Below are 25,731 nucleotides of genomic sequence, written 5' to 3' on the forward strand. Positions count from 1 at the left end.
TTTTATTGGTGTTCAATTTACTAAAATACAGAATAACACCCAGTGCCCGTCACCCATTCACTCGCACCCCCCGCCCTCCTCCCCTTCTACCACCCCAAGTTCGTTTCCCAGAGTTAGCAGTCTTTACGTTCTGTCTCCCTTTCTGATATTTCCCACACATTTCTTCTCCCTTCCCTTATTTTCCCTTTCACTATTATGTATATTCCCCAAATGAATGAGAACATATAATGTTTGTCCTTCTCCGACTGACTTACTTCACTCAGCATAATACCCTCCAGTTCCATCCACGTTGAAGCAAATGGTGGGTATTTGTCATTTCTAATAGCTGAGTAATATTCCATTGTATACATAAACCACATCTTCTTTATCCATTCATCTTTCGTTGGACACCGAGGCTCCTTCCACAGTTTCACTATTGTGGCCATTGCTGCTATAAACATCGGGGTGCAGGTGTCCCGGCGTTTCATTGCATTTGTATCTTTGGGGTAAATCCCCAACAGTGCAATTGCTGGGTCGTAGGGCAGGTCTATTTTTAACTGTTTGAGGAACCTCCACACAGTTTTCCAGAGTGGCTGCACCAGTTCACATTCCCACCAACAGTGTAAGAGGGTTCCCTTTTCTCCGCATCCTCTCCAACATTTGTTGTTTCCTGCCTTGTTAATTTTCCCCATTCTCACTGGTGTGAGGTGGTATCTCATTGTAGTTTTGATTTGTATTTCCCTGATGGCAAGTGATGCAGAACATTTTCTCATGTGCATGTTGGCCATGTCTATGTCTTCCTCTGTGAGATTTCTGTTCATGTCTTTTGCCCATTTCATGATTGGATTGTTTGTTTCTTTGCTGTTGAGTTTAATAAGTTCTTTATAGATCTTGGAAACTAGCCCTTTATCTGATATGTCATTTGCAAATATCTTCTCCCATTCTGTAGGTTGTCTTTGAGTTTTGTTGACTGTATCCTTTGCTGTGCAAAAGCTTCTTATCTTGATGAAGTCCCAATAGTTCATTTTTGCTTTTGTTTCTTTTGCCTTCGTGGATGTATCTTGCAAGATGTTACTATGGCCGAGTTCAAAAAGGGTGTTGCCTGTGTTCTTCTCTAGGATTTTGATGGAATCTTGTCTCACATTTAGATCTTTCATCCATTTTGAGTTTATCTTCGTGTATGGTGAAAGAGAGTGGTCTAGTTTCATTCTTCTGCATGTGGATGTCCAATTTTCCCAGCACCATTTATTGAAGAGACTGTCTTTCTTCCAATGGATAGTCTTTCCTCCTTTATCGAATATTAGTTGCCCATAAAGTTCAGGGTCCACTTCTGGATTCTCTATTCTGTTCCACTGATCTATGTGTCTGTTTTTGTGCCAGTACCACACTGTCTTGATGACCACAGCTTTGTAGTACAACCTGAAATCTGGCATTGTGATGCCCCCAGATATGGTTTTCTTTTTTAAAATTCCCCTGGCTATTTGGGGTCTTTTCTGATTCCACACAAATCTTAAAATAATTTGTTCTAACTCTCTGAAGAAAGTCCATGGTATTTTGATAGGGATTGCATTAAACGTGTAAATTGCCCTGGGTAACATCGACATTTTCACAATATTAATTCTGCCAATCCATGAGCATGGAATATTTTTCCATCTCTTTGTGTCCTCCTCAATTTCTTTCAGAAGTGTTCTATAGTTTTGAGGGTATAGATCCTTTACATCTTTGGTTAGGTTTATTCCTAGGTATCTTATGCTTTTGGGTGCAATTGTAAATGGGATTGACTCCTTAATTTCTCTTTCTTCAGTCTCATTGTTAGTGTATAGAAATGCCACTGACTTCTGGGCATTGATTTTGTATCCTGCCACGCTACCGAATTGCTGTATGAGTTCTAGCAATCTTGGGGTGGAGACTTTTGGGTTTTCTATGTAGAGTATCATGTCATCGGCGAAGAGGGAGAGTTTGACTTCTTCTTTGCCAATTTGAATGCCTTTAATGTCTTTTTGTTGTCTGATTGCTGAGGCTAGGACTTCCAGTACTATGTTGAACAGCAGTGGTGAGAGTGGATTTTTATTTATTTATTTATTGGAATTCATGAGAGACACAGAGAGAGAGGTGGAGACATGGGCAGAGGAAGAAGGAGGCTCCCTGCAGGGAGTCCGATGTGAGACTCAATCCCACAACTTCGGGATCACAACCTGAGCCAAAGGCAGATGTTCAACCACTGAGCCACCCAGGTCCCCCAGAAGTAGTCCCTGTCTTCATGGAGCCTACAGCATAGTGGAAGGCAAAGACGCTAATCAGATCGTCATTCATCTATATAGTTAGTATATATAGACAAAATCTCTGTATATCAGACAAAAATCTCTGAAGGAAATGTACAGAAAAGTATAAGAGCTTGAAGAACTAAGAGGGGAAAGTGAGCTAGTCAGGGGATAAGTAATGCTTGCAATGGGTTCCAAAAGATAAAAGAAGGCAAAAGTAGAAGGAAGCATTTTTTTTTTGAAGGAATGGTAGCATTGTGCAAAGGCACTGAGGTAGAGATGCATGTTGCTGCTGGAGGGTAGAAAACAAAGATATTAATGGTCTGAAATGATACTAGAAAGAGAGAGAGGAGACAAATATGATTTGGGTATGCATCAGAGACGAATAAGAAAATACAGGACACTGCAAGGAAGTGCCATAGAGTTTCTGACTATAAAAATCAGTCTCGTATGTAAACAAGTGATTATATAAATGAATAGGTTCAGCCATTCTTTGTACTGAAATAGAATTCTCCAGTGGCCTGGTTCTAGAAAAGCCCAAGAGAATTAAGAAAAAAACAGTGTTAGGGCATGCCTGGAGGGAAGTGTTCAGTGCCTTGAACCTGTGGCCAATGGTTGAAAACATTTGCCATATGCCTGTATTGAGGGTTAGGTTCAGTGGCAACTCACAGAAACTCTAGAGATTTAGATTACCAAATTTACCTGTAAGATAGCATCTGAATTAAACATGCACACTGAAGTGTTGGTTTCAGAAACAATAAATGTTCTTGTTGGAAAATGAAAGAGGCTTTAGGGAAAATCTAGGTCCCAGAATGACCATCCTTATAGATGGATTTCCTATTTTTACTCTTGATTGAAGACAAGGGAAAACTCAAGACATCGCATCTTATATCAGGTTTGCATGTGTGGCCTCAAACTGTAGAAGTTAGAAGATCTTTGTTTATTTTCTCTATGCCCTTCTTGAACTGTGGCATAAAATAAATGCTGTAGTCACAGCTGCTGATAATTTTGCCTGAGCTACAATGTTGGTTACTCCTCTGTGCGCTGAGACCTTGGAGTCCAGACAGTAGCCTTTGAACACGTTATTTTGGTGCTAAGCTGCTTTGGAAAGAGTCCAAACTAAATGGTTGCTAAATCTGTTCTGCAGTTCTAGCATGGTGGCATTCAATGCAGTGAGGATTACAGAATCTTGTTCTGCCCTAAGACTGAGGTTAATACGCAGCACGAAGCATCCTTCCAGACATACACACCTTTATCTTCAGATACACTAGCTGGGGATGCAGGAAGCTGTGCCCAGCCTGGAGAAACCAATAGTGTAGTGGTAGGTACCTGCATAACAGTTCACGAGTCTGAAGGGAGGGTTTGTATTTGGAATAAACACAAGCAAATGCTGTGTCCTTGTGCTGCTTCTCCTTTTGAAGCTCATCAACACCCCATCATGGAACAGACCCAGTTCTCTCCTTGGGTTCCCACGACCATGACCTTGATGTTTCTCCGTCCCATGCCCAACATACTGGTTCCCACGACTGAGGAATGTCTCCATCCCATCGTCATCATAATGGCACACCTTCATCTCATTACTTCGTGATCCTGATGATACTCCCTGATCATGCCCATGTTATCACCTCTTCTCATTGTCTTCTCAATTTCTGAGCCGTCAGAAATATGACTTCTGTACCCAGCATTCCATGGTTGCAACTCCTGTTCATGCACCAGTGAACTTCTAATTAAAAAGCACTATAGGCACTTCTCTGTCTTTATCTAAGTGAAGTTTTATTTTTTTACAGCTTACGGATAGCTCTCTTCCATTTGAAATTATATCCACCCTGACATAAATTCCTCCTGATTCTCCTCCTGCTCCTCTGTGTACAGATAGTTGAATCAAATAACTCTTGAAAGGGAGAACATCAAATAAATAAAACCCAGCTTGTGTTGCTAGCAGCCTCATCTCTGGATGGTACTACTCATCCAAAATAGGTCATTCTCCATGGATGGTATAAAAATCGTTGCTATGTGCAGATGCAATAGTTCAGTACTGCTCACATCACTATGATCAATTATCAGCATAATTGATAATATCATTACATGGCATAATAACATTTAAAAAATACTTGTATGTGCAACTGATAGTGTTATTTAATAACTATCAAAGTCTTTAATTATTTACCATAATACAGTAATGTGATTTTGTTCTTGGTACACTTTCACCACTATTCTAAAAGAATTATTTTGGTTGTTTATATAGTAATGGGTAATTTGGGTAATGCTTAGTTACTTAGTAAGTGACTACATAGTTAATTCCTTATAGAGACAAGAATCATGTCTTTATCTTGGCAAACCTTAAAGAGTCTTGGATGACAAGTTTTCAGTAAATTATATTGAATTAAAATGTTAGGCAGCTTCTTAAATTCAAAGCAAGACTTAAAAGATCCTTTAACAGTAGTAAAGTCTCCATTAGTTTTATGATGTTCACGTAACACTGCAGTATTCATGGCCAACAATATCACATTACAGATTCTCTAATAACTAGGAGATACAAATCATAGCTGGATGTAGAATTAGTATGACAGGACTTGTGATTTTCTAGTTTATGTAACAGCTAAGTTGCATAATCATAGATTCAACAGCAGTATTTTCTCCAAGTCACAATATATTCCCAACTATCTTGGCAAATAAATAAGACACACACATTTGAGTAGCAATGAATAAGAGAGCATATGAAAATCAAACATAGCTTATAAAAGAATTCAAGCTTCCAACCTATAACTGCATGTCCTTTGCACTGCATTGAAAAGATGCCATTTATTTCTGACTATGATTAATGGTTTCTTTTAGGCAGCCAACTTTCTTTGCCATTTAGCAAAGATTGTGTCCTAGGGTTTTGTCTTATTTCAATCCTACTGTCATTTGTAAATCTGACAAATCGGATAACAAAATGTTGAATTTGAATTATAGTTTTGGTTTATTAGTGTGAATCTTGAAATATCTCTTATGCAACTGGGGACATATATGAATTTCATTGAAGGTTTATGGCTGTACATTCTGTACAAGTCCTGTAGTCAGGAAAGTGACAACCTGGGTGGCTAGTAGTGACATGAAGCCTGATAGCCACACGATGCGAAGAATAAAAAAATAAATTAAAAGGCAATATATAAAGAATCATACCAAGCTGTGAATTGACCCCAGGGAGCAGGGCGCCTACTTCAATGTGCACGGCCAGTATTTATCATTTTTTTACAGCATGCAAAAAAATCAGATGAAATGTCTTTGAATTATTTTGGTATGACAATAAATAAAAGGAGAAAGAGGAAAAGTAAGACGTCAATTGGTATTTTCTAAAAGAGCATGTTCATAGGTGTCAAAAATGAATAAAGGGGACATTGCCTTGCTTCCTATCAGAGACCAAGTCCCAGTAACAGAATAAATGAGGCATGGACATGTACATTAAGATAGCACTCAGAGCATCCTGGTACATACGAAAACAAGGGAAAGAGTACTGGACTTGGAATGGGGCCTGAGGAGAATCCAGGTAAGTTCAAAAGACAAGTCACAGTCATGCCTTACAAAATGGAGCAATAGTTGGATCAGAATAATTTTAGAGTAATTAAATGCCCTTTTTCTTCCTCTTTGGGGAATTTTTTTTTCTTTTAGTTAAAAATGAATCCTGATTGCCACAGTATTTCATTTGGCAGGATATTAGGTAATTCATATTTCAAATATGATCACATCATCAGTTCCATCTGTTAATATTAACCGAGTATTCCATAATATTTGAAACTCTGACTTGTAGAAAATATACCTGAAAATGAAAATCGTTGAATCTGAGAGATTCATACCTATCAAACACCCGAATAAATGCCCTCTTATCCTGCAAGTGTTGTGTATTCATTCTAAGTCTTCACTTTTAATCCACCGGCTTCTATACTCTTAACTTCAGGAACCAAGGGAGGAAGAAACCACAGTCAGCTGCCATACAATGAGTTCTTAAAGAGGACTGGCATATTTTTTGTGCTCTGCCCAAGGAGAAAAAAAAATGACTGCCTACCAGGCTTTGATTCTAACCAGTTCTTATTTATTGGTGATTCATAGTTTCAAAGATGCTTCCTTTTTTCTTACACTCCAATTGAAAACCAAAAAGCAAGATTTCAAAACAGTGTTGGCATGAAGAAACACTGCTGGTGCTGTGTCCCTAAGAGTGCCCCCAGCTTCCTTAAAGCAGTCACTACAATCTCTGACTCCCCTCCTGTCCCGTGCTGGTTGATGCAGAGAGATCTGGACCAATGACAGGGCGCAGACCACCCCATTCCCTGGAAGGCTGTCTCCAGCTAATGAACACTCCTCCTTTTTCAGCAAGCTTGGATAAGTCTTCTCATCTGCAAGTTGCTGCTCCTCTTTTCCATGTCCCAGCCAGGCAAATTTAACCAAACGTTTCATTGGGCCAATGCTGGAACCAGAGTACAGCTACCATTATAGTGCTCGAAACTAAGTTGCATGTGATTACTTTTTTTTTTTTTTTTTTTTTATTGGTGTTCAATTTACTAACATACAGAATAACACCCAGTGCCCGTCACCCATTCACTCCCACCCCCCGCCCTCCTCCCCTTCTACCACCCCTAGTTCGTTTCCCAGAGTTAGCAGTCTTTACGTTCTGTCTACGAAAGATGAATGGATAAAGAAGATGTGGTTTATGTATACAATGGAATATTACTCAGCTATTAGAAATGACAAATACCCACCATTTGCTTCAACGTGGATGGAACTGGAGGGTATTATGCTGAGTGAAGTAAGTCAGTCGGAGAAGGACAAACATTATATGTTCTCATTCATTTGGGGAATATAAATGCATGTGATTACTTAAATGTCATTCTGCTCTACTGGATTATGAGTTTGAATGTCTGGTGCTTCACCTACTAGCCGTTCAATTCACCCGCAGTCCACATCATCCCCCTGCTAAGAGACAAATCTTTAAATAACACCTTCTCTCCCAGAAAGGCAGTGGGGATTGGGGAAACAAATAATAATGGCTCCTCCATTCACAATAATGGGTTGTTAATACATACTGTTGCATTGTTTTTTTAAGTCATCTTTTCCACAGCTGAACTCAAAAATGTCCTTACTACCTTGCTCAAGGAGAACATCAAAACAGTTCAAAATTAATTCTGTTCATTGAGTAGAATTAACAAAAAGAATTTATGAAATTGTTATTGACAACAGGTGGTATTGAATTTGGTTTTTGCTTTATCTCGACAATTATGTAAAGCAATATAACGTTCTCCAGTAGGAGATTTTGAGAGCTTACTCAAGGCATGCATGGTGTTCTTCCTTTATTCAAGCAATAGTTTTAAAGGGGTATTGCCCCAAGTAAAGAAAGTGAAAACCACTCAGATTTTTAAATTTCTAAGCATTTGTTGTATATCTGCAGCATAAAAATGTTGATGTAGACTCAGTGCCTGCATAGGTTATTACAGAGGAGCAAATGTATTTTTTAGTAACCCTTCTGGATTTCTTTCCCCACTAGGGTACTCAATACTTCAAGCTATTATGGAAAAAGCAGGACAACATGGTTGGCATGTCAGCGCCATCTGTGTGGAAAATTTTAATGATGTCAGCTATAGACAACTTCTAGAGGAACTTGACAGACGACAAGAGAAGAAATTTGTAATAGACTGTGAGATAGAGAGGCTTCAAAACATATTAGAACAGGTAAGTCCTGCAGTTTATATTATTACTACCCTAGACCTTCTACAAAAAATTGACTTTTGATTTACTTTTTCCCATCAATATTTTCTCCAAACCATTTAGTCTGAAGTGCAGAGTTCAGGAGTTGTCATTCTATGATTCATCTGCAAGACTAAGTCATAATCCTGTATCACCAAAGGCCATTTTGGTTCTTAGATTTCCGTGCAGCAAGGAGCACTGTTTCTCACACATTTTTAAGACCTACCATAGAAAGAACCTTTTGTGGATCACCCAGAGCTCTTGGCCTCATATTCATTAAACATTAATTTTGCAGATTAATGCCTCTAGGATCTTAGAAATTTTAGTATTCGTGACTGTGTGCTTTTTCTAATCTTTAAAAAATAGCTACATGAGAACTAACAACATGAAATAGTGGGGCAGCCCAGGTGGCTCAGCAGTTTACAGCTGCCTTTGGCCCAGGGCATGATCCTGGAGTCCCGGGATTGAGTCCCGCGTCGGGCTTCCTGCTTCTCCCTTTGCCTGTGTCTCTGCCTCTCACTCTCTCTGTGTCTCTCATGAATAAATAAATAAAATCTTTTAAAAAAAATGAAATAGTAAAGCAATTACATAAAAGAAAATTAAATGGCATATGGTATATAGCATATCTTCTTCGAGATGTTTTAAGTGCCTTAGCACCACTGTGAAGATGGTTTTCAACTCTCTTCACAAATGAAGACTCCTTTAATAAACCTTTCAATAAATATTTGTTGATTTGATTTGAAGTAGACAGGAAAAGACAAAAATTGAGCTTTGTTATTGTGTTAAATGACAGGAAAATATCATCAACTAATGGTAACATTTGCCTTCCTCCTGACCCTACATCTCATAAGCCTCAACCTGTATTTGGCCAAAATTGCAGTGACTGAATGCCACCTAGTGGTTTCAGGAATGTTTGCTCCTGTTTACCTAAAATCAGTCACTCTGGCTGAGCCAATTTTGTCTTGAAATCTTTGTTGGTTACTTTGTCACATAAATTTGCATAATGGTATGATTTGGTGTGTAGTAGTAAAATTAGAAATTTGTAGATTTATTTATGACAATAACTTAAGTACTCAACTAGAAAAATCAAAACCAAAACATGTTTCAGAGATTCCTCCTGAATATCGAAAGGCCCCAAACGAGATGGCTTCTAGTTTCCCTCCTCAACTATATCAGAATTTGTAAAAGTTAAAAGTAAAAAAGCATGCGGTATTTCTTTTCAAGATCTGGTGAAGTTTGTACTGTAAGAGGAGATGACAGCATTACTTCTGTTAACTTTTCCTAGAAGAAGAAAAAAAAACTCAATTGAAGAAATATGTTTATATTATATTGGAAGACATTAATTATAAAACTGTATGTCACTGAGGTTTATTCCTGAGGGACTCCAAAAAAATCATTCAGGTTGTAGCTATGCAAGGTAAATGGAATTTTTAAGTGTGTATTTATGGAACCCAAAAATAAACTTTCTTATGTTCTTTTAAGCAAGACAGTTGAGCTCCCTGCTGCTCCCACCTGTGTTGAGAGTTTGAGTTGTTTGATGTGAACAGCTGAAGCTGTAAATACCTCCTCATGAATCCCAAGAGCAGTCAATTTTAAGAACTGCCTGGATTGCCAAGTTCCTGTCAGAGGGCAATAAAGGCTCAGAAAGACCCTCACTTAGCCCCTGTGCTTTAAAGCCTGTGTCTGGAGCAGGCAGTAGAGCACCTACAGCACACTGACCCATTTCAGAGGCTTAGCTGGTTTCTAAGGCTCTGCAGGCCCCAGTGCTTTGGATAAACTCTTACAACAAGCCTTAAATAAATCTTGCTAAGGGATCAAGACATCTTTATTTTGTCATCTCAAAAATATTGGTTTTATATTCTTTAGCCTTATTGAGAGATGACTAACATGCAACATGTGTAAGTTGAAGGAGACAGGATGGTATTTTGATACAATACACTAATGTATTGTGAAGTGTTTACCACAGCAGGGCTGACAAATGAACAATTCCAGCTCTTCACAAGGTTATCATTGGGGGGGGGGGGGGGCGCGTATTTAAGATCTACTCTCCTAACAACTTTCAGATATATAATACAGTATTGTTAGCCATGGTCACTGTGCTATACAGTAGATCCCCAGAACTTAGAAAATTTGAGTGTCTGCCTTTTCTGTTTCTCTTCTTGCTGAATTCTAAAAGGTTTCTTTTCTCTAATGACCGCATAGTAGTAATGAGACTTTGTCCCTTTCTCATGCCTCTCAAGTATAAGCCGAGTCAATTGTACATCTACTATATTATGAGAATGTAATATACTCTAAATTATCCAATAAAATTTTCCCCAGGAAAAGATGTTTTCGGATTCTGAACGTGATTTTCTTTTACTGCCTATACTGTAATTCCTTGTAACTTTAACCCAAATCATTTTTAATGTTTGTTGGTTTTACTCTTGACTCATCGAAACACAGGAGCTAATCCAAACTGTGTCAAGAGTTTCTTCATGTACTTTAATACTCTTCTATTTCTACATCCTCTATAATAAGTTGAGATAATAGTGGGAAACAATTTCAGAGAATCAACCAATGCATTTTTTAAAAAGTAAAATGCTAAATAATCTTGGTCAGAAAAATGCTTTTGAGAAGAAGTAGCCTTTTTTCATAAAATAGTGAAGTAAATATGATGAAAATAATGGGATGTGTTAGTATATTATAGAAAGATGAGCATACTTCATATTGGCATGTTGTCAATAAATACTTTGTTGCTATTTTAATTTGTATCATTTTTCAAAAACATAATGGAAATGGCTCACACAATTTTCTCTTAAAATCTGTAAATGGATAACTGTGTTTAGAGAAGCACTTCATCTTTTGTACATGTTTTCACAATTATTTCTATGCCATATTAGTTCTTATAAATGCATTACAGTTTATTCTTTTAACAATATCTCTTTTCTTTAATCACTGCACAAAAGAGTTATAAGATGTATCAGAATTTTCAAATTAATTAAAATTAGTTGTTTTAAAAATTTTACATTATCTTCCTAACTTAATTATAAATAGTCTAAGGCAATAGATCTCAAACAATACCAAGCTTAACAATCACCTGGGGTGAGGTGTCAGCTTTGCTAAAAATGCAGAATTTTACCACTATCTTTAGATAGTTTGCTTGAAAAAGTTGGGCCTGGACCAAAACACTTCCATAAAAACAAAACAACTAGAAATCTGTTAAAAAAGAAAAAGAAAAAAAAAAAAGAAATCTGTGATAAGGACAATAAAGCTAAGATATTTATTAAAGCTAAAGTCTTGTCTAAAAAGGGTGAATAAACTGTTTCATATCTATACTTTTAAATGTGCCCTTTATTTTTATTTAATTTTCTTGAGTTTCAGTGGATTTATTTTTTTTAATATTTCAAGTTCTCATTTAAATTCTAGTTAGTTAACAGTATAATACTAGTTTCTGAGGTAGAATTTAGTGATTCATCACTTACGTATAACAACCAGTGCTCATCACAAATGCCTCCTTCATGCCCATCACTCCTCCAGCCCATCCTCCACCCACCTCCCTCCAGAAACCTTCAGTTTGTTCTCTATAGTTAAGAATCTGTTTTATGGTCTACCACTGTCTCTTTTTTTTTCTCTCTGCCCTTTGTTCATCTGTTTTGTTTCTTAAATTCCACATCTGAGTGAAGTCATATGGTATTTGTCTTTCTCTGACTGACTTCTTTCACTTAGCATACTACTCTCTAGTTCCATCCACATCATTACAAATGGCAAGATTTCATTCTTTTTATTGCTGAGTAATATTCCATTGTATATATAGACCATGTCTTCTTTATCCATTCATCCAATGAACACTTGGACTGAATCCATAGTTTGGCTATTGTAGATAATGCTGCTTTAAACATTGGGATGCATGTATTCCTTTGAATCACCATTTTTGTATCCTTTGGGTAAGTACCTAGCAGTGCAATTGCTGGATTGTAGGGCAGCTCTATTTTTAACTTTTTTGAGAAACTGCCATACTGTTTTCCAGAGTGACACCAGTTTTCATTCCCACCAACAGTGAACAAGGGTTCCCCTTTCTCCACATCCACACCAATACCTGTTGTTTCCTGTATTGTTGAATTTAACCATTCTGACAGGTGTGAGGTGGTATTTCATTTTTGATTTGTATTTCCCTGATAATGAGTGGTATTGAGCATCTTTTCATTTGTCTGTTGGCCATCTGTATGTTTTCTTTGGAAAAACATCTATTCATGTCTTCTCCCCACTTCTTAACTGGATTATTTGGTTTTTGCATGTTGAATTTGATAAGTTCTTTATGGATTTTGGATAATAAAGCTTTATTAAGTATGTCATTTGCAGATAACTTCTGCCATTTCATAGGTTTCCTTTTAGCCTTGTTGACTGTTCCCCTCACTGTGCAGAAGCTTTTTATCTTAAAGAAGTCCCAATAGTTCATTTTTGCTTTTGTTTCCTTTGCCTCTGTGTTGTCTCTAGTAAGAAGTTGTTACAGCTGAGGTCAAACAGGTTGCTGCCTGTGTTCTCCTCTAGGATTTCAATGGTTTCCTATCTCACATTTAGGTCTTTCATTCATTTTGAATATATTTTTGTGTTCGGTGTATGAAGTGGTCTAGTTTCATTCTTCTGCATGTTACTGTCCAGTTTTCCCAACACCATTTGTTGAGAGACTGTCTTTTTTCCATTAGATATTTTTCCTGCTTTGTTAAATATGAGTTGACCATAGAGTGAAAATCGATTTCTGGGTTCTCTCTTCTGTTCTATTGATCTATGTGTCTGTTTTTGTGCCAGTGCCATACTGTCTTGATGACTACAGCTTTGGAACATAGCTTGAAGTCCTGGAATCATGATGTCTCCAGCTTTGGTTTTCTTTTTCAAGATTGCTTTGACTATTCAGGGTATTTAGTGGTTCTATACAAATATTAGGATTATTTGTTCTAACTCTGTGAAAAATGTGGTATTTTGATAGGAATTGCACTGAATGTGTAGATTGCTTTGAGTAGTATGAACATTTTAAAACTATTTGTTCCTCTGATCCACGAGCATGGAATGTTTCTCCATTTCTCTGTGTTCTCTTCAATTTCTTTCATAAGTTGTATAGTTTTCAGTGTACAGATCTCTTACTTCTTTAGTTATGTTTATTCCTAGGTATGTTTTTGGTACAATTGTAAATGGGATTAATTCCTTGATGACACCTTCTGTTGCTTCATTATTGGTGTACAGAAATGCAACAGATTTCTGTACATTGATTTTGTATCCTGTGAGTTTACTGAATTTGTGTATCAGTTCTAGCAATTTTTTGGTGAGCCTTTTATGTTTTCTACATACAGTATCATGTCATCTGCGAATATTGAAGGTTTAACTTCTTTCTTGCCGATTTGGATGCCTTTTATTTATTTTTGTTGTCTGATTTCTGAGGCTAAGACTTGCAGTACTATGTCAAATAACAGTAGTGAGAGTGGACATCCCTGTCTTGTTCGTGACCATAGAGGAAAATCTCAGTTTTTCCCCATTTAGGATGATATTAGTTTTTAGCTGTGGGTCTTTCTTATATGGCCTTCATGATGCTGAGGTATTTCCCTCTATCCCTCCTTTGTTTAGGGTATTTATCTAGAATGTATGTTGTACTTTGTTGAATGCTTTTCCTGCATCTATTGAGAGGATCATATGGATCTTATCCTGTAGTTTATTACTGTGGTATATCACATTGATTGATTCGCAAATATTGAAACCTCCTTGTAGACCAGAAATAAATCCCACTTGATCGTAGTGAATTTTAATGTTCTCTTGGCTTCAATTTGCTAGCATCTTATTGAGAATTTTTTCATCTATGTTCATCGGGGATATTGGCCTATAATTCTCTTTAGTAGAGTCTTTGCTTTTGGAGTCAAGGTAATATTGGCCTCAAAAAATGAGTTTGGAAGTTTTCCTTCCTTGGACTGCTGTTTAAAATAGTGGTTAGCCATATATTCATTCAAGTATCTCAAAACATCACTTTCATAACAACTATTTGAGAATGTAGTTTAAAATATATTGATTTTTCTACTCTAAATTTTACCTTAGGAAAAAAAAACAGAAGAATTTATATAAATACTACCCACTGAGCCATTAAGGTAATAGAAATATAACAAAACTACAAGGTTAGATTTATTGTCATATTGTTTGTATGAAGCTGCAATAAAACAAGTTGCATTTTTGGCCTTGTAAATCCAATGGGCACTTTGGTCCACTCATCTACAGAAAATAAATGATTAAAAAAAAAAAAAAACCTAAAAGTACTTTTTGGAATATTTGCTTAATTTGTGATCAATTATTGAAAGTGTCAATTTTTACATTAATATGCCACATTAGACACTAGCATTATTCAACTTACCTAGTTTTCTTCCTGTAACAACAATCAAGTATTTTATAGAATAGCTAAAAATAATATAGCTGGAATCAAAAGAATTGCTTTCATATCAAAATCAGTGCTTTATAGTGGGAGCCTTTCCATATATTATTTTATTTTCACACATATATCTGTTCATTTGAAATCCTGAACTCCATTATTTGCAAAGTCCTAAGAGACTCTAAGACCTTATCAATTGAACACTGAACTACCAGACTGAGTCATATGTTTAACCAGGTAGCAAAAAGGCAAAACAGACTTGATCTTATTGATCTTAACTGTCTTCCTGGACTCAAAAATTACTTGAGCAAAATAGCACTTAAGGCTAATGGTTGCTCACATGTTTTACTCCACCACAAAAAAAAAAAAAAAAAAAAAAAAAGGTCACATAGCTAGATTTCTGTGTTCCTATAGTCTGTGAAACCCTTTTGTTATAACACCTAGCTCATCCTCTGGAATATAGGTATTACACAGACATTAGGGTGGCTTTTTAAGAAACGGATAAGAAATATTCAGTTGTTTATTTTTTAAAAGTAAACGGAATAATTTAATGCTTGTGATTCTATTTCTCTTTATGCTGAATAAGGAGCATTATTAGGCTGAGATGATCTTAGAAAACCTTGATTGCTCTAAAACTTAGTAACGCTATTTCCAGTAAAGACTTCCTGATCAATGCATTTGATCCTGAAGCAGTATATAATTTTACACATGGGATACATCTTGAAAGAAAGCATAGAGTGAAACCTCCATCAAGTGGTCCTTTCTGTATATTCATTTATTCTACAAATATTTATTCAGTGCCCACTCTAGGTGTGGCACCAGGCTCTGCTAAAGATAAAGTGATGAGCAAAACAGATGCATTTTTTGTCTGGTTAATAACTATTCTCTGGTTAACTAAGGTTTCAACCAAAAGCATTTGCTGAAATCCTACTCACATACATTCTTTCTTTTAGAAATAAAGTATGTAGAAAGTGATCAAGGATCTCATAATGCTTCAGGGATTTTGTTAGGAGTGCCAGGTCTTATTCAATAGATGACGGTGTCAGAGACATTCGGTAGAGAACTAGAACTCTACTGGCCCCAGAACACACCATGGATGTATTTAAGGACCTAACCAAGTATTTATCAGGAGAAGATGACCGGGATTGATCTTACAGTATGAAATAGTTGTTTGACAAAAGAACTGAGAAATTGGCTCCCCAGTATCTCAAATTGCCTCTTTATCGCATACCTCAAACGTAATCGGTGTATCTTTAAGCAGTATTCCCCCTTTCACTATATAAAAGGGAAATTGAGGTTCCCATTAGACACAATGTGACTCCCAGATAATTGGCAAAGCCACTGACCTTCCCATACTGCTTGCAAATTAATCAGAAAAGTCTAAAAGCCATGATTTACCTCTCAGAGGTTTATTGCCTTGCAGGGGGAAGCCAATAATCCTGCCTCGAGGCACCATTAGTTGAAAAGAGGGAAATTTCTCACAAACAGAAATGTGGCCATTTGCACCTAAGTGTGAAAAGTGCACAAGGCCTCAGTTCAATTATGCTAAGTCCAGGGCTGCCTCTTTGGCTAATACAATGCAAGTGAGACGTTAAGTCCAGATAGGAGTTTTGGCAAATTGCCAAAATGTGTGGCAACAGATAATATCTGTTTATTTAGAATCTATGTTTATCTGTTTGTAGAAGTGTCTAACATAAACAACTGCACTAGGTCTAGAACTCTACCCACCTCTACTCCAAAAACATCTGACTTGAATAAATACCAAAAAGAGCCAAAAGAGCCTGCCTCTGTCTGCCAGAACTGGTTGAATCATTATCCAGAAAGAAAGTAGCATTTTATTTACTGTCTGATCACCGTAAGGTCATTTTTTTTTCCCATACTAAGACCAAAGAAGAAAAAAAAGATCCTCAAAAAACAAAAGTATACGAGACAAAGGAGACCAAAAAACCACCGAAAAAAAGGAAAGCTAGCTTGTCATGAGGAGTGGTCACTACAGACGAGGTCTCATCATTGAAGATAATGGGTTTGATTATTTGAATTGCCTATAGAAGGATCAAGCTGCATGCATTCCTGCAGCAGTAGAGACAGGACCGTCCTGAACTTGATTCCTAACACATTCATTCAACATCTATGTGCCAAACATCATTCCAGACATGATGGGGCTGTACAAAGATGAGCAAAATGTGGTCCCTACTGGGAATGCTTACATGCAAGCTGGTAGCTCGTAAGTATGAATACATAGTGACCAGACAATTTTTGATGGCTTCAGAGTCAGAAATATTACAACATGTGTCAGAAACTCAGAAAATGTGTGACTAAGTAAAATCAAGACAGTCAGAAATTCTCCATGGGAAAACAGACATTTCAATTGAAAATGCATTGTATTTTCCCAGGAACAGAAGAGAGGTAAGCATATTCCAGACAGAAACAACTGCAAAGGCAAAGAGTTCTGGGAAAGCTCAGAAGGCAGAGACTCCTATGTGATAAAAATTGGGTAGAGAACAAAGGTAGAAATCCAAATGGCGCAGGAATCAAAGACAATGCTGTAAAGACTTGAGATAGCAGGAATATGGATTTCTTGTGTTACGTGAGTTTAACAATCTGTCTTTGTTGTGGGAATCTTATCCCCCCTCAGAGCAGGGTCTCTATTTACCATTTATGAATACATCCCCAGTGATATGAAAGGGAATCAAAAATAATTGTCGAATACATGAAAGTCTGAATGAGCTTCATTTGAAGACACAGGCAGGAGGTATCTTTTATGTGTTTAAAGGACTAGCAGTCACCAGCACTTGAAGTTTCTGGAGGTAAGCCCTCAATTACCCGAGGAGCTTTCTTGTCCAGAATACCTCACCCACTGAAGCCGGCGGGAAATCTGGGTTTTCTGGTGTTTGTTGTATTGGCTGCAAAAAAGCACAAGAGTTTCATTTCCATATATTAAAGTAACAATGAGTGAGACACAGTGGGAACAAATCAGGCACTCAGAGAAATTACTACAGCAGAGAAATCATATCAGCAATTTCCCGCGCTGGAGCACTTGGCAGAGCTTGCTGCTTTGCTTCATGGTAAAGCTGCCTTTGCATATCGAACTCTGCTCAGTCAGGGGCTGCAACAAAGTAAGGAAAACTTAAAAGATGGGAGGTGATGTCTAAAAAGGGGAATTCTACTTCTTTAATCTTACTTTTTAGTTGAATTGATTTGAAAGTGCAAATCCCATTATAATGCCCTGGGTTTGTCGTTTTCATAGAAAACAGAAACATCTTTATAGATCTCGGGCTAGTGCATAGGAAATTTGGCAGGAGTTGGACAGAGTCTCTAATTGTCTTTTAGCAACCGTTACCATGGTTGCAAGTATTCCTCATTTTCTTATAAAGTAAAAAAATAAAAATAAAAAAAGGGAAAATAAAGAAAATAAAGGGCATAAGTTTTTTGAAGAGGAAGGAGAATGTGGTTGTCAGAATGCTAGTACTTTTGTCTTGGAAGAATTGTGAATTCCAGGCATTGACTGTGTTCAACTAAATATGTTTTAGTTGATGCTCCGAGAGTACTTCTTAGAGTAGTTTCCATTATTGTTGTTGACACAAACATTCAAAAACTCAGTTTCTTTTGAAAAAGGATAAAGGACAATCTGCTTGATAATTTTAGAGAAATAAGTTTGTTTTTCTAGCCTTAAATAGAAAGCAGCTGCATAGACTTATCTCTAAACCACGGTTTAGAGAAAGGCAAGTAATATTCCTCATTAAGTAGAAGATAGAGGATAACTTCATAATTTATTTCATTAGAATTTTGCATCTACTCTTCAGATGTCTAAAAGGCAGTGAGATTAAGAAAAGGGAAGCAGAGCAGCCAACAATACCTTTGAGGACACTTTTCTGAGTTTTATAAACATAAGTATAACCACCCTTCATAAAATCAGGAGCATTTATAGTAAACAGGTCATAGAGTACACTACCTGCCAATGAATGAAGTGATGCATCTTTTTAATCACCATGATTTAGTTAGAAAAGTAACAGGACAAATCCATTCTTGATCCTCCTCGTGACTGTACACAACTTTCTTACTGATCATCTAGATTTTCTCTGAACTCCTACAACTGGTGCCAAGTTTAAGATCAGATTGTGGAAGGAAATTTTTTTCTTTTTATAAAAGAAAAAGAGAGAGAGAGAGAGAGAGAGAGACTAAAGTTCACATAATCACCAGTAAATGGAAGATCACCAGTAAATTTAAGATCAGATTGTGGAAGGAAATTTTTTTCTTTTTATAAAAGAAAAAAATAGAGAGAGAGAGAGAGAGAGAGAGAGAGACTAAAGTTCACATAATCACCAGTAAATGGAAGAAAGATCAAGATTGTACATAATGAATTTTTATTTTCCTTTTTTTTTTTTTTTAGTTTTTTTTCCCCCAGAGTCAGATATATCAAATGTTGGTTATGTTCTTCCAATTCCAAGCTTATATTGCCTCTTTACTTGCCCTATGTCTTCTTTTACAACCACAAAATCGATACAGGAAACATATTTTTTAAATTCTATTCTTATAATTAATTTTGTGGTTACCTTTGCTGATTGTCATAATGTAAATTTGAAGGTCAAATATTTAAAGATACTATACTGATGTGCTAGTATAAATATCTTTCAGGTAACACAAAAGAAACTAATTTTCTTGTCTCTGCCTACCCCACCTTACGATTTTCCTCCCTTACACATATACACAATGTTCACCCATTTGCTCATTTATTCAACCAACATTTATTCCAGACCTACCAATTTCCAGGCGCTATATATAAAATTAAATCAATTGCAATCCATCCCTTGAAGGAATTTCAAATGTAAAGGAAAACGGAGGAATGCAAGCAAATAATGTAACACAATGCCGAAAGGTATAATAAAGACTAAAGCACGTTGCTGAAAGATGAGTCAGCATTCTGCAGGAAGAAACTCTGGGACAGGGCATTCAAGACAGATGGCAGTGGGAGAGCAGAGTGCTGGGATGGAGCCACATGTCCGGGAAAGCAAATGCCTATGTTGGAACATCAAGTACAGGGGAAATGAGAAGATGCTCAGGGCAAACTGAAGGCTGATTACAAAGGGCCCTATAGGTTCTACTAAGCAGTTTTATATTCCTCATAGCATTTCGATGCCATTGGGTGTTTTTAGACATGATCTGATCGATTCATGTATTAGAATGATTAATTCTCGCGACAACATAGAGGGTTAGACTTAAAGGGGAAGATTGCTGGCTAAGTAGTGTGCCAAGGGAGCAGTGGTTCTTAATCTTTATTTTTCGTGTTTCATGTATACCAGGATTGAACTTCATCTATTGGACATCTACATGACAAATATTTATAATTATTGAGGGCCCCCTAAAGTCTCTGCTCCATGGAGTCTATATTTTAGTGAGACAGCCACACGATAAATGAGTAAATATGTAATGCTAAGTAGTAATAATGAGAAATTCTTAAATGTATTTATTAATATCTACTTTGTCAAGCACCATGATATGCACTCAGTTTAGAGATTCATAGTCACCGTTAACTTTCGTTAAGATTTTGAACTTACAAATTGAACACCAATAAAAAATAAATTTATTATTTAAAAAAGGATTTTGAATTTAACTGATCTGACTGGGTTTTTTTTTAAGGGAAATTTCCATTGGCGAGTTTAATAAGTATTGTTAGTTGTAGATAATAGTCTTTGTAGAAATAAAATACCTATATAGTGAGCTTGCTATGCACATACAACATACCGACACCAAAAAGAATCTCGTTTATTAGGGAAAGCCATATTTTTCCTGCTTTTTTTCTCTTAGTTATGACCTTTCATTTGCTAGTCTTTTAAATTAATTTCTGAGTTAGTCACTTGAACAAAGGTAAAGACTTTGCATTAAAAAGTTTTTCCAAAAAAAAAATAAAAATAAAAAGTTTTTCCTTGTTTATTAAGATAGGATCTCTGCTTACATCTTTATTATCCTCACTCTGAATCCACTTCATAGGAACAAACGTGTGGTTCTCCAGCACCACTATGCTGTTTGGAGTACAACAAAACAATTAAGCTCAACTGCCAAGAAAACATTCTCCTGAAATAAAAGTAAAGAGAGTGATTCTGGGGTCATGCATCTTCTATATTTAGCTGACCACAATTCTATCCATTGAGTAGAATTACCAACAGGCAAATTTTAGAACTCAGGACCGAAAAGTTACCAGCTGTTATTAAATAGCAAGGTGCTGACACAAAAAATATGGACAGAACATATCTTCAGTGTGCCTCAGATGGTTTAGTTGACTTATTATTGCAGGTAAAGATGATCAACATTGAAGAGAACTAAGAAAATGCCACTAAAGCAACTAAAGTGTGAAATGTATATGAAAGTTAAGGAAAGCAGTGAGCTCAAAGTAACGCTGTAGGAAAGATGTCCTTAAACAACCTTTTAAAACTGTTCTCTAGAGCTGCATACTCTATCTGGCACTTGGGATTTTAGTGTACATTAGCATATTAAAGTCTCTAAGCATTCCTATAGCAAAGCAACCTCAAACCTTATTTATCCTGGCATTCCCTGCAAAAGTGGCCTTTCTCTCTCTCTCTCTTTCTCTCTCCAGTCACAGAAAAATACGGAAAAATAAAATGTTCCCAAGAAAATAAAGGAAGTTTTGAATTAAGAAAAAATAAGTGAGGAATGAACATTCAGGTGATAATATTTCAAATAAATATGATAAGGAAAAGAAATATAAAATCAAGAGCATAGTGGTAGGAACATGGTATATTAACAGGAGTCCCCAGAACCAGTGGCTCATACAGTTCCTTACCCTGGAAAGTCACAGAATCAGAGATAGTCAGGTTGGCTGGATCTTAGAGGTCATCCATCCCATAAACAATACCTTCACATGGTGCTTATGCAAGCCATGTTCAAACATAGTTGACCTATAATTCAAATATCCCCTCATAATGACCTATCCCTTTGAAACATATGACAATATGTGATGTTTGAAAATAACTTTTATTCCCATCGCCACCAACCCCATCAGCCCCCTCAAGTTTTCTTTGTAACCCATGAATAGATGTTTATCCATTGATGACATGTCCAGTTAGGGACGTGTAATATTCTGATTAACCAAAAGTTAACCATCTATGGAATTTGTATTTTCAAAGAGAACACTCTATAATGTGCTTAAAGCTGTACTGTACATAGTTGAACCTGTAACTGATCACTTTAAGTTTGTCATATAAATAGAATTATCTACTGGATTGAGTTGGATTTACATTAAAGGTGGGCTGTATACCTGAACTGTCATTTGAGATACACACCTGGTAAAGTACAAGCTATACAAAACGGAATCCAAGTTATTCAAGCTTTCCTGCTAAGTAGCTTTATTATGCATATAAGAAGAACTTGCGGACCTAAATTTGGATGTGTTTTTACCTGATAGCTCTCCATCTGTGTGGCCACGTCCCAGTCTGCTGCAGAATGGGAGTAGGAAAACCTTGCATATACAATGTTATTCAAACAAGCAATATGTTCAGACAGGAGATTATTTGAAGAAAGGAACTTTTGTTTTGTTATGAGAAAGCTGGTTTTTCTCATCAACACATTTAGCATTCATCAACTATCTAATATGATAAAGAATGTCGTTGTCATAAATATCTGTGATTCATTTTGCTCTTATGAAAAATGTATAAAAATTGGCCCCAAATAAGTCATTTTTATGATTGCTAAGTTCCTCAGGACTTGGGGTAGAGAAAAAAAAATTATAGTCAAAACATCCGGGCTGGAGTCCCAGCCTCATTACTTAATGACTGTACTTATTGAACATGTTTGTTTATGAAAGCAAAGGATTACCCCCCTGCACCTACATCTCATTAGCAGTACTTTTAATATTGCTTCACACAAAATATCTCTTTAATTAAAGAAGAGCATGGTGCTCACTGGTTCCTTCAAGCTATTATGTGCATTTCACATTCCTAATCACAAATTCCATAGAACCTTCTGTGCCTCTTTGCAAATATGTTCAATCACTAAATTAAAATGCTATTAAATCAGAATGGATCTCTGCTAAGAGATGGTCACTGTTAGCATGATGAGAATCATAATATTCAGGCTCTGTGGACATAGAAATTTGGAACTGCCATAATAGAGAAGGATACACTCTACAATGTGCTTTTCTATAGCTCTTGGAAGTTACCATGATGAGATGAGGTGTCCTGAAGCAGGAAATAAACACCTGCATTTCAACACTTAGTTTTTACTCATTGTTCTATAATACCATTCAAATCATATCACTTAAAGGGCCATCTGTATGGAGAGGTATATATAAGGCAATCTACAATCTTCATAGATTCTGAAAGGATGAAACCAAAGGTTTGTTGTTGGTTTTTGTTTTGTTTTGTTTTGTTTTGTTTGCATTTGGAATATAGTCAAGGAAAGAAACTAGTACTAAGAACAGGTGTCCTTAAGGTATATAAAGACAGTATGAAGAGGAAAATCGTATGTCAGGAATAAAAAGAAGGTATCAAATAAAGACACTGTTTCATTTCTATTTCTCTATATGAGAAATTTTTCCAAATTAAAGCATGGCATTTTATGCAACTTGAGTCCCTGACTATACACAGAGATTAGGGACTTTTTTACCCTTATTAATTTTACTGCCACATTGCTCATTTCTTTTTTTTTTATTTGGAGACTGTCTTAGTTAGGTTTCCCCAGAAGCAAACCTTAAGACACAGATTTATGTATAATCCATCGGTTTATGAGACGAAGAACATACTGAAAGAGCATTGGAGAAATGCAGTCAATTAAAGGTGCATTTATCCTGAAAATGACCACGTGGGTGACCAAAGCTTAATCTCATTTGAAATTAATGTAAATTACTAGAAGATTATTGTAAATGTCATTTGAAATTAGTGTAAATAGAACACACATATCAGAATCCTCCCTCTGGCAAGGATGTTAGAATATTTATGCACCAGGGCTGCAGGAAAGGAGGGCGTCTATTCCAGGCACTTCTGACCTTGCCCCCCTGCCCTCCCCACTGAGAGCAAAGTGAGGGACCAGGGAGACCAGGAAGTCATGAAAATCCTGGTGCCAGCAGGTACAGCAGTAGACACTGAAATGGTAAGAGGAAAAGCATGGGTGGGCAGCCAGTAGCATCTGTGACAGCCACTGGCCATACAGACAAAGGACTTTAGATCTGAGAAGGGCTCTACCTCATCTTTTACTGGAAGTCAGTCAGCCCCTGCTGGCAGCTGCTACCGAGAGATCAGATCATTACTTTGAGAGATAGCCATCCCTTTACAGGCAACATTCTTCCACTCCTTTTTCCCTAAAAGTGAATTTGTCCTAATTAGAAATGTTTATTATTCCTGACATCCTCAAGTACAGATGAACAAAAATACATTTGTATACATGTGCATATATGTGCCCCTTAATCCTAAAACATTTGATGAGAGTTCTAGTTCCCTGTCCCTCACCTCATCTCTTCTCACACTAAATAGCCTTAGTTCTTTTTGTTCTGGGGTTCTTTATTTTCTTCTCTCCCTCTGTGAGTCACACGCCAGAAGTAAAAGTCCTCTTTTCTTACAGGGTCATAACTCTGCAGTGCATTTGCAAAAGCCCTTTGCCTTATGTTTTTCTTTTGGTGAAACTGAGGTAAACTAAATAAGCTAAAGCTTTTGATTTTATCTATAATAAAATATTTTGAAGCATCCTGACGATCAACATGCAAGGGACATCTGGGGGTTTGGGATTTCTATGGAAACAAAGGACTAGAGAGAGTGACAGTAAGTCTCCAACATTTACCAGGCATCCTGTCCATAACACCACCAACTATACTGTAGTGCTTTGCTCATGTCGTGGAATTCTCTGGAACATGATAACAGCTGGGAGAGGAATTTCCAGCTGAGTTACCAAATCAAAGAAAAGGAAAACCAAAATAATTCATACTCAGGTGTGCTGTTGCAGGTCTCCAGCTCGGAGACTGTTCAATACAATGATCATAGCTTCGTAATAGTAGTTCAAGGTGATACACAGCAACCCTCATCTAGAAAGACCCCTGAATGCTTTATAAACCATCGATACATAAAGGATTCACATAAAATTAGATTGAGGGCTAAAGGCCAAACTCTCGTCATTTACAAGTCTCAAATGGATCTTAATATACTAGTGTTGGGGTGTTGATATGCTAACTTCTTTATTCATCCACTCCATCAATATTTATTTAACATCTGTCTGTCTTTCAAATTACCTTGTTCTCCCAACCAAATGATACCACATCTTAAAATCCATGGTACTCCCTTTAGTCTGTCTGCATCTTAGTCATTTCTGCCTGAGGCCTATCCCCTTAAGAGATTACTTAAACACTCTTATCCCAACAGCACCGATTTACTTAGGTTTATATGCCTTGAATCTCCTTACCCTAAACTTATACATAGGACACATTTATTGAACTAAATTTATTTAAAGGTGGGGTCAAGGTAGAAAAGTGTCCTGGATTCATTCTTCCCTAATTTTAATAAATGAATAAAGATTTAGAAGTCACAGTCATAAAGACTATGCCATAATTCATTAAAACAATGCAGTGACTGCATCAGGCATTTACCCTATTAATATACATGGGTCTGATTTTAAAATTGAATCATTTGACCAGTACCATAGATACTTCTAAGCAACTGTCTCCTAAAAAAAAAAAAAACAAACAAACAACAACAACAACAAAAAAAAACAACAAGAAAAAATAAAGGAATCAATTAGTCCCATTTTTTTTTTTTTTTTTTTTTTTTATTCATAGGGGCACAGAGAGAGAAAGGCAGAGAGGCAGAGACACAGGCAGAGGGAGAAGCAGGCTCCATGCAGGGCCTGATGTGGGACTTGATTCAGGGTCTCCAGGATCACGCCCTGGGCTGCTGGAGCTGCAGGCGGCGCTAAACCGCTGCGCCACCGGGGTTGCCCAATTAGTCCCATTTCTTAAGCGTTTTATTCTGGTAGCGATGGGCTCCTTTGAAAGCGTATGGTCAGTGGAACTTGTATATTCTTCCTAACCCGTTCCTCAGAACTCTGAACAGATACTTGGTCAATTATTCTTTGTCCATTTGCATCCTCTGTCTCTTTTAAGAAGATAAAAAGAATAGGAAAACAGAGTCTCTACTCCTACATGTTTTTACCTTTATGAAAGGCCATAATTAATTATCGCAACCAAGTCCTCATCGTGGGCCTTGTTTTCCCTTAAAAAACTGGGCCAAACACACTTGTCAGTCATTGTTGGAGGGCTGCCGGGAGGAGGGCGTTCATTCCCCGGGCACTTCTGATGGCCCCCTGTCTCCCCGCACTGTGAGTAAAGTGGGGGGACCAGGGAGACCCAGAAGTCACAGAAATCCGGGTACTGGCAGGAGTGGCAGTAGGCACTGA

At 36.9% G+C, this 25,731-nt stretch overlaps 1 protein-coding gene across 14 annotated transcripts in view; it reads left to right on the forward strand.

Moving 5' to 3' along the window:
- The window catches only part of GRIA4 (glutamate ionotropic receptor AMPA type subunit 4), a 374,556-nt gene that overhangs the window by 253,416 nt on the left and 95,409 nt on the right, over positions 1 to 25,731 (forward strand). For all 14 annotated transcript variants that reach the window (XM_077893287.1, XM_077893291.1, XM_077893289.1 and 11 more), the window contains exon 5: positions 7,759 to 7,943. In XM_077893287.1, the coding sequence (XP_077749413.1) occupies positions 7,759 to 7,943 (185 nt within the window). The remainder of the gene's footprint in view (positions 1 to 7,758; positions 7,944 to 25,731) is intronic.

The sequence above is a fragment of the Canis aureus genome, chromosome 3, assembly GCF_053574225.1.
Source record: "Canis aureus isolate CA01 chromosome 3, VMU_Caureus_v.1.0, whole genome shotgun sequence".
Taxonomy (NCBI): domain Eukaryota; kingdom Metazoa; phylum Chordata; class Mammalia; order Carnivora; family Canidae; genus Canis; species Canis aureus.